Source organism: Physcomitrium patens, chromosome 7, assembly GCF_059467195.1.
Source record: "Physcomitrium patens ecotype Gransden chromosome 7, ASM5946719v1, whole genome shotgun sequence".
Classification (NCBI taxonomy): domain Eukaryota; kingdom Viridiplantae; phylum Streptophyta; class Bryopsida; order Funariales; family Funariaceae; genus Physcomitrium; species Physcomitrium patens.
Genome location: NC_143416.1, coordinates 10,113,092 through 10,127,885, shown reverse-complemented (window position 1 = coordinate 10,127,885; position 14,794 = coordinate 10,113,092). Strand labels below are relative to the sequence as shown.

General features: G+C 32.7%; 1 protein-coding gene across 1 annotated transcript; it reads right to left on the bottom strand.

Annotated features, from left to right (window-relative positions):
• Positions 1-1,507: 1,507 nt before the first annotated feature.
• LOC112285021 (ERBB-3 BINDING PROTEIN 1) lies at positions 1,508-5,219 on the bottom strand. Its single transcript, XM_024525474.3, has 9 exons — positions 4,891-5,219; positions 4,380-4,464; positions 3,878-4,027; positions 3,429-3,582; positions 3,107-3,322; positions 2,752-2,888; positions 2,399-2,490; positions 2,030-2,209; positions 1,508-1,840 (listed from the first exon to the last, which is right to left on the bottom strand). The coding sequence occupies exons 1-9, from the start codon at positions 4,982-4,984 to the stop codon at positions 1,749-1,751; spliced, it is 1,200 nt and encodes a 399-aa protein (XP_024381242.1). The 5' UTR covers positions 4,985-5,219; the 3' UTR covers positions 1,508-1,748.
• Positions 5,220-14,794: the final 9,575 nt, after the last annotated feature.

Sequence of the window (14,794 nt, the reverse complement as noted above, 5' to 3'; positions counted from 1 at the left end):
AGTTATTTCCAATTCTTATTGCTCCAACTTACATTAGTCCAACTTCAACATACATGCACTATATTCTATTGCATAATGAAAAACCAAACTAACAATGTTAAATTCATAATTTTATAATAAGAATATTTTTAACACAATTAAATTTAAATACAAATTTTTTCATAGAAAAAAAAAATAATAATAAGACTCAATAATGTTAATTCTAATAAATTAATATTACAATACAAATATTTGAGAGGATGCTAACAAATCTCTATTATCTTTAACCATAGTATAAATATTTTCAACTTTGCACTTTTAATGATTTTGTGGAAAAAACTTTAAACTTGAAATCTCATAAATTAAGAAAATTATACTAAAATATCTTTCTTGTAATATAAAATTGGATTTTTAATCCAAATAACCAAATTACAAATTTATAGTACTATTTGTTTTAATAGTGTTAAAAATATGTGTGCAATCAGTAATATGACATTAAGTCAGTAAAATTATTTAAATATGGAACAATATAGTGTTAATGGATTGTTAATAATCTGTTTTTAATTCTCTTGGACATATTTCATTTATACTTGAGATCATGCAGAACTTTTACTTTTAGTTTGTTTTGTAATACATTATCTTGCACATTGACACAAATGAATTTTGTTTTTTGTTTTTTTGTTTTCTTTAGTGATAAAAAGTTTGATTTTTTTTTATTGTTTATATAAATACTTTACTTTAACTTGAAATAAGTAATACCATATTGGAGTTAACAAACAAAATAAATGAACATAAATAAAGATTATGTACATAGCATAGACTCAAAACTTGTGTAACACAACAGATTCAATAGAACATTGTTTTGCTTTATTTGCATGACTATGATATTGCAGTGCTGAAAAATTGCAACAATGAAATGTATGACAATGTGTCCATGTCACATTGAAGCATGTCACAAGGTTTTGCTTCAAAGAATTGTTGATCTCATTTTTCAAAATGCAACATCCCAAAGCATCCAACAGATGTTCAACAACTACAAAGGCTCTGCTACGTTCATGCTTCATGATTATATGGATTCAAACTGATTACATTAAGAATGTTACTAAAGGAATGTATCAAGTGATTTTTATGAAATGGAGGCATCTTGTAGACACTTGGCTCCACCCAAAATGAGTTTTCACGAAGCTATGTTATTTGTCCGCAAGACACGATCTCGTTTGGATACGATCCCCTATTATCCTGTCAAAATCACTAAATAATTAGCGATTCACGTTGTTGGGTTTTCACATTTTTTGTCAAGAACATGCAAATGTGTCAAACTGAAGGGTGAACAAAAATCACTTTCAGGTACGTTGATTGAGATCTAATTCAAGAGAGGATCCCTTGTGTCAGCCCTGATTACCATGAGCTTAGGTGCCCTTGGTCGCAATTTTAAATTGAGCACACAGTGAAAAATCAAACACTAACAACCATATCCCATCACAAAAAAAGTGATTCACAAATGTCTGATCTATCTCGATCACTGATCTTTGGGTTTTAAAAAGAGCTTTTCATCTTGATGGAGCACAGGGATTTGAACAAGCAACAGCATTGTCGGGATATGTCCAATAGGTTGTATGGTTACCAGACAGGACTATCGCTAGAGTCAGGAGCAAAACTGAAATGGTGCACGAATATGAGCACCAGAGATGGAACTTAGACTGCACGGAGTTTAGGGTTCGTGAAATGGTGCATGGGTACGACTCTCAATCCACTCTGTTCTGTGAAGTCTAGGCTGAAGTGTCCATTGTATCAGTAGTTCCTGTGGCTGACTCTGCGGCTGTTTCAGACGAGTCCTCAATCATGGCGTCGCCTTTCTTACCTGCCACAATAGTCCACACTCAGTACGACATTATTATGTTCGACAATGACTAACCACATCTTCGAGCAAATTTTGAACGCTCTCCAAATTTGATATGGAAGGCGATCTGGCAAACCATACGATAGAATAGCACTGAACAAAGAATTCTTACACAACAAAAATTGCAGGGATGCTTAAGGTAGTCCTCACCTTTTTTCTTCTTACCACCACCCTTCTTTTTGGACTTAGTACCCAAAGCCAACCAAGCTTTGATCTCTGGGTCCTCGGGAACTTTGGTCGACTGACATTCTTGAAGTGGCAGACCAGTTATCTTATCGGATCCGTTGGGCATGAGCAATACAGTGAACTTAATGTGGGCTACGCAGTCACCTGCCAGTAAAACATGGGACATGCTTGAGTAAGAATTATTTAATGCATCGTACTCCACCTGAGCAAAAAAAGATGCAACATACACCTGTGCAGAGAATGCACGTAGCCAAAACAGGACACGCCAAGCAGCTAGTGCCATCATCATGTACTACAGTTGTCCCACATGGTCAGCGATAGAGGGTTACATACCGGGCTTTTCGTGAAGAACAGGGTAGGGCTGAAGCAGTTCATGGTTAACACACTCCACGATACCAAGGCGGGCCCTCTTCTCTTCTAGAGCTCTGAATAAATTAGCAGCACGAGAGCGCAAATTACATGCTGAAGACAAATAAATACCAATAGAAAATAGGTGTAGAATGCAGATGTCAAGAAACACTACACGTGAACAACGAAGATACATGAAGCAGAAAGAAAAGAAAAGAGGAGAAAATAAAAACGAATATTACTTCCCACACAGATCATAGTGATAAGTAAAAAAGAGCTAAAAGAAACATGAATTATGGAGGAAAAAATAGCGCTCTACGAGTTGCAGAAAGCAGTACCTAGCAGTGAAAGGCATAATAGGGAACTTGGTATTGATTTCGCTGAAGATGAATCTTGATGCCTTCATTTTCAGGTGATAATTCTTGTCCACAGCCCTCTTATACACTGTGGTCTGCTTCTCATCTAACAACTTGGGCTGCATCGGAACAGTGATGAAACATTAATGCCATGGTCCTGAAGGACTTCAGTTAAGTTCAAAGATAACTATCTGCTATACCTATAATTAAATGAAGGTAGAATGCCCAGTAATGTGATACAAAAGCCTGGCCTTTTAGCATAGTTCTTAGAAGTTCTCGACAAACTTGTATGGTGAAAAATAATCCAGTGCAGCGAGTGGTATACTGATAGGAATACCTTTCCATCACCCGTACTGGTCACGATGTCAATTGCATAGACCTCGTTTTCCTCGAACTCGGCATCATCTACACGCGTTTCAGGGTTCGATACACTCAGGATTACTTTGTTAGCATCGATGACAAACTGCTTGAGCTGATGACTCAACACACCCTCGGCAATCTTGCAATCGTAGGCAGCCGCTACCTTCTGAATTGCATCGGTCACGTCCTTGTTCTGCGAAAGAGAATCATTTTTTCATTACTATCATAAATATTTGAACAAACCATAATGAAGCAAAAACCAGTGAGTTTAATATGAAGTGAGACAAACAGAAGCATACCTTCTTTCCAGGCCTGACTAGGCGAAGCGCAACTTCTGCAGCTGTATGAGCAGCAGCCAGAACATCCGCGGCACGACCAGTTACAGGTCCTTCGCTAAGAACATGGGTGTGTGCAACGACGGCTATAAAACCATCAACATGGCAGCCTAGATCTCTGCAATCCAACCAAATATGGTTCAATACTGTGAAAACACTGAAGAACCAGTTGACCAAATGGAGACCATTGTACACTTACAGGAAAGTGTCGCCTAACGTTATTTCAGTTATAATCGTTACCTTGCAGACGAGAAAAGTATTAATGTATTAGATAGAACGGGAAAATCCGTATAATATCAGCTACGGTAGCCAAAGTCTTCGAATGAAAACCCAAAGGGCGTAGTATTTCCTGCTGTAAGGGATAGAAAAACTAACAACACGTAAATGCTTAATTAACCCTCTTCAAGACTTACATTTTGACAATGTCATTTGCTGCAAGAACAGATTCGTCGCTGGCCAAAGGCGAGAAGTGGCATACGGTGTTGTTGACAGAGACACAAGTGGGAAATGCAACTCCCTTGTCAATTTTTTTCTTGGAGTTCTTGTACATGAGCGCTGTTAGACTGCCAGAGAAGAGATTTTGTCAGCAGACGTACACGATCAACTCTATCGCTTTAAGAGAAGTGGTTCTACGCGACATTACTGTACAACAGTGCTTGCTGACAATCCTTTGAAAGTTCGCTTAGCACTGAAATATAAAATACTGACCCTGTACACTAGAAACAGGCACGGCGAGCGACCAAAGAGACACATTCTCACGTACACAAACTCGAAATTACACAACTCACATTCCTCAAGCTGATGATCACGTTAAATGGTTTCTCATGATTAACTTTGTCAAGAGAGCTCTCATGAGATAGACATTGTCATTGAAATCTGCAATGACAAAAGGAAAGAAATAACCAGCTGACTCACTCGCGAATCGAAGAATCGCCCTTCTCGCAAAGGTCGACGATCTTCGCTCCTGGCTTGCAATCGGCCAGGACTGCTTGCAAGGCCTCTGCGAGATTCAAGTAGAAGCGGCACCAAAAACCCCAAAATCATCATCTGATCCATGGCAGCATCAAAGCACTTTCTGCTCTAACCTATTCTCGAGGCATGCAGAGCTGCATAAACATGCATGTTCCTGCTCTCAAAGTGTGATCTGAGATATAATCAATATCTATAATTCCATTCCCACCTTGCCAACCAACATCAACATGCACAAAATGATGCAAGGGGCTCGACTGCACCCTCCAAACTTCCAATGACGACCTAAAGCAACCAAAACCAATCTAGAGATTCAACCCAGGTCATTCACACGGCCCAGAAACGACAACCACTCGCAATAGCACAAAGAAAACCAACAAAATCCCCATGCCACTACTTTAGCATTTTCATCAAACCCTAATATCAAATGTGAGGCATTCAGAGATAAGCAACGTACTGTTAGCGACCTCGGCCGCGCACTTATACTTGGTGACGACATCCGGCGACGTCAAGTCGAGCTCCTTCTCCTCTTTCACCTCATCATCCGACATCGCGTCACGCGGGTTTCAAAACAAAACCGAGCTCCTCTCAACTCCTGACCCTCACTGCCTTGAACAGGTAGAAAACGCAGCTCAGTCACCTCAACACGGCTCTGAGCAATGCGCAAGACGAAAAAAAAATCTACAACTGAGGCCACCGTGTAGCAGAGCAAAAGAGGGGGTGTCCGAGAACGACGCAGGGAACGACAGACAACGATGCAGGGGCTCCGCCGAGGACTTGTGTCAAGCTCTTGTCAGTGACACGAGAGCCGCCCCGATTAGGGCTAAGCAGCAGGCATCAAACCCTAAGGATAGAATCTGCAAGCATATTCATACCCTTGGATGAAATCAGATGGGTATGGATGAACTATTGTGCCATGTCATCACGCCATCCTTACTTATCTCCTTTCTGCCCGCGCAGTTGCGAGCTCCCCAGACGGACTGCCATATTTAATTAATTAGTAAATTCATTATTTATGATTTTTACGACACCACCCACTCTCGTGACATTTTATTTTATTTTATTTTGATTTTTGTTATTTCTCAAAAAACTTCTAACCCATAAATGTTTTTGCAACATATTAGACTATTTCTCCATAAAAGTTTTTTACAATATTTCTTCTATTTCACTCATTGTTTAAAACTTATCACATGTTGTGGATTTTTTTAAATTACCAAAAAATATATATACGTTTTGAAATTATAATTAAAGAAAAATAGAAAATAAACAATTAATATTGTAGTCCTTACCTCTTCTATCTTTCTATATATATATATATATATATATATATATTCAAGGACTACTTTTTTACTTTTTATTACTATATGTATTTTTTTTTTTCTCATATCTATTTCTACACTAAATTACTTATAATTTGATATTATTGTTTTCATTTTTTCTATTACATTTCCTATAAACTTCAAACTTATGATTGAGATTTGCTAGATAAAATTTGTGTTTTTTTTGACAATCAATTATAATTTCTTCTTTCTTTTTTGATGATATTTGATACATCAATTATATACATAACTATGTAATTTACAATTTAAAGATAGAATATCTATTATATTTCATATACATATATATAATATTTATGTATATACATATATATAATATTTATGTATATATATATATATATAATATTTATGTATATATATATATATATATATATTTATAATATAATGTTTTGAAAAAAAATTATATTTTTTATATTTTATATTTTTAAATTTAAGACAATAACGAAGTTGTATATTAATTCAATTGTCTAAGTTAGAAATCTCTTCAAAATCTCTTCAAACCACTTATCTTAATATTATTATTTTTTTATTGGTCTATGATTCTTGCCTTTTGCATAAAAATTATAAAAAATAGCTAATTGATGTATCAAACTATAGTAAAAAAATTAGAATAATAAAAAATAAAAAACAAAACTCCTCAAATATCTACATTGAATAACAAAAGCTCCATCATCACAATGTTTTTTACCGCTTACTACACAATGTATGCCTTGCTTGTCACTACTTTTGTCAAGTTCTTCCTTAATAATGTGCCTCTTTTGTCTGCTTTGCACTTCCTTTAGGTGTTGATGATAATCTTCCTCCCTATCAGATTTGCACCCTAATGTGACTTCCTAATCGCAAACCGCCCTAATGGATTTAGATAGAAGATTGTATTCTTGAAAAGAAAATCAAAGTATCTTCAAAAGTTTTTTGCTATTTGTAGTTTCTCCATCTTCTTTCTTAGGATTCAAACTAATCAATTGCTTCTCATTTGAAAACTTGAATTTGCAAACTCTACATTGATATAGATATTATCTTCTATTGAGTTCTTTGTTAATCCATAAGCATTGTATTGCCTTTTACATTTGACATCTAACAATTACATATAGTTGCTTTAAAAATTAAAAATTAAAATAACAAATTATTATGTGGCACTTTAGAATAAAAATAAACATATAATTATAATAAATATTAGAATTTAAAGGATAAATAAAGTGCCATAAATCATGTTAATATCAAAATGATAATCAAAAAATAAAATTGCTTCTCATTTGAAAACTCAAATCTACAAAGTCTACATTAAAAAAGACATTGCCTTCTATTGAGCCACCAAATCACTCCTTGAAACTTATTTCTCCTGTTTTCAATATGACATTAGACCAAAAATCTACTTAATTCTTTTGCACATTCATATAGCAACCTTTAATATACATTCTTTGACATACATAAATGAGTTTTTAGTTAGTGATTTTAAATTACTACTTTTAAAATGAAATAATTGTCTAGCAACAAATTAATCATTGACTTGTACAAGTTATATATTTCAATTATCTTCTTTTAAATTTATCCAAATATTACAATTTTTTGTTGAATCTTAGCCTTAAGGTTTTTTTTGTCTCTACCATTATTAAAAAAAATATAATGTATTATCAAGAACATGAATTTCAAAGAACTAAAAAATCAATAAATTCTTATGTCACTCAAAAAGACTAAAAAATCACTCAAAGATATTATAATATTAAACTAAAATGACTATTATCAAAGATAAGAAGATTAGAAAGTCTTAGATTAAGAATAAAGACTAGAAAGGCATTGATAAGAGTGAAAAAGACTTCACTCTTGTTTTTAATTATATTATCTAACTAAAAGCTACGTTGTGACAATCTACAGGATCTTCAATACATGTCCAATTTACAAGACAAGTTTCTTAACTTGCAAAACAAGTTTCATATATGCATGCCATATTTTTAGCTTGTACCACAAGCTACTCACATCTGTGACACATGTTTAATTTATTGGCCAAGTTTTTAATCTATCAATTAGGTATAAACATGTATAAAGTCAAATACTTGTCTATAAAGCTTCTAAGAAGCTTTACTACAAGATAATATAAAATTTATTTATATTTATCTTTTATCTAATACTTTTTATCAAGGTAAATATGTATGTCCATGATATTATCTCTCTTTCTAGCAACAAGTTCTATGAGTAGTGATCACCATATGTTGAAGAAGTGTAAAATGCAATAAATTATGTTTGCCACATACTTTATTCTTTATTTCCTTTTAAGGTGGTTGATAGATCCTTTCAACTACCAATAATATCTTATACCACGGCAAAAAAACAATCCTATTATTTGATCATTGTTGATGCATTCATTACTTCTTTTAAATAAAACATTTGAAATACCATGAAGAGTCATTTGTACTTCTAATAAAATCACCAAATATTGAGAGTTTCTTCCAAAGTTGTGATACTAAATACATTTTATCTAGCCATTTATTTGAAGAAGAATATGTTGTTTTTAAGAATCTTTATTTTTATTACATTATCTTGAAAGTTGTGACAATCGCAATGTTTCATCTCATAAGTCAACAAATAATAGCTCTTGAATTGATTTTGTTTGTTGTTAGTTCTTCATATCCTTAGTATTATAAATATACAAAAAACTACAAAGAATGATAAAAGATAGAATGCCATCTTTCATGATTTTTTTTATAATAAAGATTTATCTTAATTTTAATAGATGTTGTTGATGAAAAACATTAATTTTTTTTATAGAATTTATAAGATTCTTTATTGGCTCTTATGTGCATTTACTAACATCATATTTGTATCAATGAATAAGATATTTCAACATATTTTAATGCCACCTTGAGTCTAAGACTTCTTTTATTTCAAACTCTTGATTATTATCTATTTTTATAAAAAGAAATAGAATTTATCTTTTTTTTAAGATATTCACTATCTCATATGGTTTAAAAAGAAATATGTAGAATATATGATAGATTTTCTTAGACTTTGATAGATGTAATTGATAAAAAATTAGATTTATTTATTCACAAATAGAAAATGGTTCAAGCTTACGGTAATTCAACTCATCACAATGGTAACTAGTCTTAATATTGTGATGGAGTAACCATACTTTGTTGCTAATATAGAATTAAAATTATTTTTTGCAATAAACATTTGTATTGATTTTGTATTTTTCTTGAGCTATTTTTAATTGTATCTTTATTTTTTTTATATAGTTTAGATAAATAATTTATTAAATCTTTTACTTTAAGATTATCAACTTATGTAAAGTCAAAAGTATTAAATTATAGATGATGATCATAATTAGTAATAAAGATATTTATTATGTAAAAAAATATATTATATTATTACAAGAAAACTTTACCAATGACAAAAGATTTGTCGAATCATCTTGTTGGTAATTGATGATACACCTCAAATATTACTTCAAAACTTGATTAACTTGTTTTATTTGTCCATTGATTTGAAGATAAAAAATCAAAGATAATTTCATGTCTATTTTTAGAATATTAAAAAAGATTCTTTAAAATCTTGATACAAATTGAATCCTTTTATCTAATATAATATCCTTAGACAATCCATAATAGCGATAAATATTGCCAAAAAAAAAATTTAACTGTTTCTTCATTTGTAGTAGATTTTGTACACGGCACAAAATGAGCCATTTTGGTAAAATAATCTACTATCATAAATATAGAATTATAAGAACCTATTATGAATATAGAATTTTATGTAATTGTGGATTTATTTCAAGAATTGCATCATTATTTGGAAAGTGCTTTCAATCTAGTCACAAAATAATGATGCAATTCTTGAAATGAATCCACAATTACACAAAATTCTTTGATATGGATCTTGTAGTTGATCTTGGTTCTTGAAAACTATTTGGAATAAAAAACTACTAAGTAGAGTTTGTCATCTCTTTCCATTTGTGACAACATTGTATCTATTGTAAAGTCTGATGCATCTATTTCTATAAAATATATATTAAAAAAGTTGATACAATACAATATTAGTGTAGAAATAAATGATTTCTTTAAGCCTTCTAAAGATGTTTTGGCTTCTTTCTTTTACTTAAGTTTGTATTTACATATTAGACATATAAAAAGAACTATAATTTGAAAAAAGTTTTTGATGAAAATCTAATAATAATTGAAAATTTTTAAAAAATATTACATAACTTTGATTATTTTTGAGATTTTCCAATCCATTATAGTTTGAACCATTTTAGGATCCATCTTAAGGCCATCATTTGATATGATGTATCTTAAGAAGTCAACTTGGATAGTGTGAAATACACACTTTTCTATCTTGACATATAATCTTACATTTCTTAATTTTTGTAAGATACGTTGAATATGAAGTTCATATTTTTTGGTATTTTCAAAATAGATTAAATTTTTTTTGTATAGTAAAAAATAAATTCATTAAAAACTCACAAAAGATATTATTTATTAGATATTAAAAAGTAACTAATATATTTATAAATCCAAAAGACATGGCATTATATTTGAAATATCCATATCTAGTTCAAAACACAATTTTCCATTCATCTCCTTTTTTAATGTGTACAAAGATGTATGCTCATTGTAGATCTATTTTTGTATAGATCTTTTCTTGATTTAATTGAGCAAAAAGTTTTGAAATAAAAAATAAAAAATATCTATTTTTGATAGTGATATTATTGATAATTTGATAATCTACATATATTCATAGAGATTTGTCTTTTTTCTTCACAAATAAGATAAGAGCTCTTATTGAAAATTTAGAATGTCATATAAAGTTTTTATATGGAATCTTTGAGTACACCCAACTTATTCTATGATAAACAATAGATGTTAAAGTAAAAGTAGAATAAATTAATTTAAAAAGGATATTAACTTAGGTAAGTTGCTAGTGGTCAAAGGTTTGACTCTTGGTATATGGTAAGGGCATCGAATGGATATAGGACGAAGTCATGGACCAAGAGTCAAAGTCAAAAGGATAAAGTATTAACAAGGGAATATCCAAAGATTAAGTATAAGTCATTAGTATGTGTTATAGGATACCTTCGAGGCTCGTGAGATGCAAAAAAGATCTTAAGGCCATGTGTTTAAAAGTCAAAGAGTGGAAGTTGTCTTTTAGGGTAGCAACCACTACCTATAAGTAATGGGTATTAGAAGTGAGAGACATCTTATTCCATACTCTCTTTCTGTGCAACCTTGCTGATGCTAAGTGTTGTCTCTTCAAAGTGCTTGTTCTTCAATAGGTTATGGGCCCACTCACCTTTACTTGTAAATTTTGAAGTACTTTGAAGTCTTTCTTATTGTGAAGAATAGATCTTATGGTTGTTGTTGAAGTTTGAGTTTGCTCTCTTCTAACCCTTCTTATGCATCTAGTTGTTGATGTAGTTTTTGCTCTTACTTGTTGTTAAGTGCATTGATAGTCTTGATTGTTGTTAGACTCCATTTAATGATGTTTTAGAACTTGAGTATTATATTTCTTTGCTGAGTTTCATCATTGGTGCTTTAACTTTGTGCTTTCATATACTTAACTTCATAAGAGATTCTCCTATTATTATAAGAAGTGTTTTGTGTGATTAGAGGGATGATTGAAGAGTGGCAAAGCTTATACAAGAGATTTAGATAGAGTATAAGACTTGTGAGAAGTCTTATATGTGAAGTTGAGAGTCATACAAGAGTGAAATCACTTGTATAATTACAAAAAGGGCATTCTGGGTTTCTAAGGCAGCAACACCTTCTTGTTGATTTTGACAGTTTTATCTTTTCTTTTCTTGATTTTATTTCATACATCCCTTCTATAGACATGGCTTCAAGTAAAGGTGAGAGCTTGAGAGTATTTGAAAAGTTTAGAGGTGACAACTTTTACCATTGGAAGAAAAAAATGGAGCTTTTTTTTTGGCTTCATTGGATCTTTGGGACATTGTTGATGAAAGTGAAGACCCTCCAAGTGATAATGCTGATATCAAGGTGAAGAAGGAGTACAAACATCATAAAAGGAAGGCTTTTAGGATGATTGCAACAAACCTTGATGATGCCAACTTTTCACATGTTATAGCTTATAATGGACCAGCGGAAGCATGCAAGACTCTTTGTAACATCTATAAGAGTAGAAACCTTGCCAACATCCTTTGGACAAAGAGAAAATTCTTGATATTAAAGATGGAAGAAGGAGATGACTTCATGGCTCATATTAACAAGGTAAAAGCACTTGCTAACAAACTAGCAGTTGTTGACAAATCAGTTGATGATAAGGACATTGTGTTGACATTGCTCATGAACCTTCTTGAATCCTACAACTACCTCATTGTGGCATTGAAGTCCATCAACATGAAGGAGCTTACTATGAACTATGTCACGTCAAGACATGCCCATGAAGTGACTAAGAGGAAAGAAAAGGAGCTTGTAAGTGATGATTCAAAAAGCAATATGAGAAATTGCTATATTTGTAGAAAAGTAGGTCATTTTGCTAGAAATTGCTACAAGGCCAAGAAAGGAGATAGAGAGAATACATACAATGCTAGTGATAGTTTTGGTGGAGATGAGTATGCTTTCATAGCAAGAGAAGGAGCCTCCATGGCTGCTATTTCGAAGTGGATTATAGATTCACATGCTACTAAGCACATGACACCATATAAGTGTTTATTTAACACTTATGAAGAAATTTCAGCAATAAAAGTGTGGTTGGGAGACAATGGCATGGTGCAAGTCATTGGAGTTGGCTCCATTGTGGCAGAGATTGTTGTAAAGGACCAAAACAAGATGATCACATTGAAGGAAGTTTTACATGTTCCAAAAATAAAGAACAACGTCCTTTTGGTGAGCAAACTTGTATCACATGGTCATAAGATTTAATTTGATATGAATGGATGTTTTGACAAGACATTGGATGGCCAACATATTGCCAAAGGCCTTAGAGATGGAAATCTCTACTTCATCAATTGCAAGAAGGTGAATGGAGTTGAAGTAGCGGCATTTGTTGATTTTCCACAAGATCAAGACAAGTTTGGAATTTGGCATCAACGACTTGGTCATTTGAATGCCAAATGCATGAACGAGCCTCAATCCATGGTAAGTGGCTTCGATCTTGGTCAATTCAGCCACAATGCCATGACACTTGCTTGTGAAGGATGTATACAAAGCAAACAACAAAGGGCTTCATTTCCAAGTGGAATTACAACACGTACAACAAAATTGTTGGAAATTATGCACTCTGATATTTGTAGACCAATGAAGACACCATCAATTGGAGGAACAAAGTACTTTGTCACATTCATAGATGACTTTTCAAGAAAGATGTGGATTTATATCATTAAATCTAAAAGTGAATATTTTTCAAGGTTTAAAGAGTTTAAGACTCTTGTAGAGAAATAATGTGAGTATAAGATCAAAGAATTGAGAACTGACAATGGAGGTGAATACATGTCAAAGCATTTTGATGAATTCATAAAGATTCAAGGTATTGCAAGACAAACCTCTACTCCTTACACTCTATAATAAGAAGGGATTGCTGAAAGAGCAAATCGTACCATTGTGGAGATGGCAAGGAGTATGCTTCATACACAAAATATTAGGCATAAGTATTGGGCGGAAGCTGTGGCAAATGCAGTGTATACAAGGAATAGGTGCCGTACAAATGCACTTATATCAATGACTCCACAAGAAGCTTGGAGTGGGAAGAAACCTTGTGTTTCACACATGAGAATTTTTGGATGCATTGCTTATGCAAAGGTACCAAATTATATGAGGTCCAAACTTGATGCAAAAAGGTACAAAATGTGTATTTGTTGGATATTGTGAAGGTACCAAAGCATATAGGCTAATGTGTTTAGAAACCAAGAAGATCATCAAAAGTCATGATGTAGAGTTTTTCGAGCATAAGATTACTTTTGAGCACTTGGAAGAGTGTCCAAGTGGGAGTGAAGGTATGTTTGTAAACACATCTTCAAATTCAGCAAAGAAAAAAGAAGAAGAAGATGATGATAATAATGAAGATAGAGGAAATAGAAGTCAAGATCAAGTGCCTAAGAAGATAAATCATAGTGTGCCTTCAATTGCTAGAACCATCAATGAAGACAATGAAGATATTGAAGGTGATGATGATGATGAAGAATATCAACCTTTGAGTGAGAAAAGACAAGTATTGAGGAAGAAGAAGGATAGAATGCAAGAAGAAGGGTCTTCTTCAAATGAAAGGAGATATCTTTTGAGAGAGTGAAATCATGTGGTGAATGGTAGGAAGACCACATCTTTCCTTAAATAAATAAAGAACATGCCAATGTTGCACTTCTTGCTAATCTATTGAGTTTATATGATGCAATGAAGTCTACGGATGCATTGAAGTGGGAGAATGCTATAGAAGAAGAGTACAAATTACTCATGGACAATGGAACATGGAAATTGACTCAACTTCCACCAAATCGATCTTCAATTGATTGTAAGTGAGTGTTTAGAACCAAATGGGATATAATGGATAATATTGTGAGATACAAGTCTAGATTGATTGCTAAAGGCTACTCACAAGCTACTGGTGTGGATTTCAATGAGACACTTGCTCTCGTGGCCAAATTCACCACCATTAGAACCATTGTGGCAATTAGGGCAACATTGGACTTGAAGATGCATCAAATGGATGTGAAGACGGCTTTCTTGAATGGAAGTTTGGAAGAAGACATCTACATGGAGCAACCTCAAGGATTTGTTGAAGAAGGCAAACAACACTTTGTTTGTAAGTTGAAGAACTCTTTGTATGGGCTAAAGCAATCACCAAGGGCATGGTACCAATGCATTGATAAATTTTTTGTGAGTAAATAATTTGTAAGGAGTGAGGCTGATCATTCCTTATATGTGATGCAATCAACTAGGTTTATATTGATTGTCATCCTCTATGTTGATAATTAGATCATCTTAATCAATATATTGAAGATGATAGATTAGTTGAAGGCAAAGTTAGAAAAGGAGTATGAAATGAGTGATTTGGAAGAACTTCACTATTGTTTAGGAGTAG

Excerpts from the sequence above, each read along its gene's own strand:
- LOC112285021 (XM_024525474.3), bottom strand. The coding sequence starts at position 4,984 with ATGTCGGATGATGAGGTGAAAGAGGAGAAGGAGCTCGACTTGACGTCG. Across the intron at positions 4,028-4,379 it reads GGCGATTCTTCGATTCGCGA|TCTAACAGCGCTCATGTACA; the intron begins GTGAGTCAGCTG and ends CTTCTCTGGCAG. Across the intron at positions 2,491-2,751 it reads ATTATGCCTTTCACTGCTAG|AGCTCTAGAAGAGAAGAGGG; the intron begins GTACTGCTTTCT and ends TAATTTATTCAG.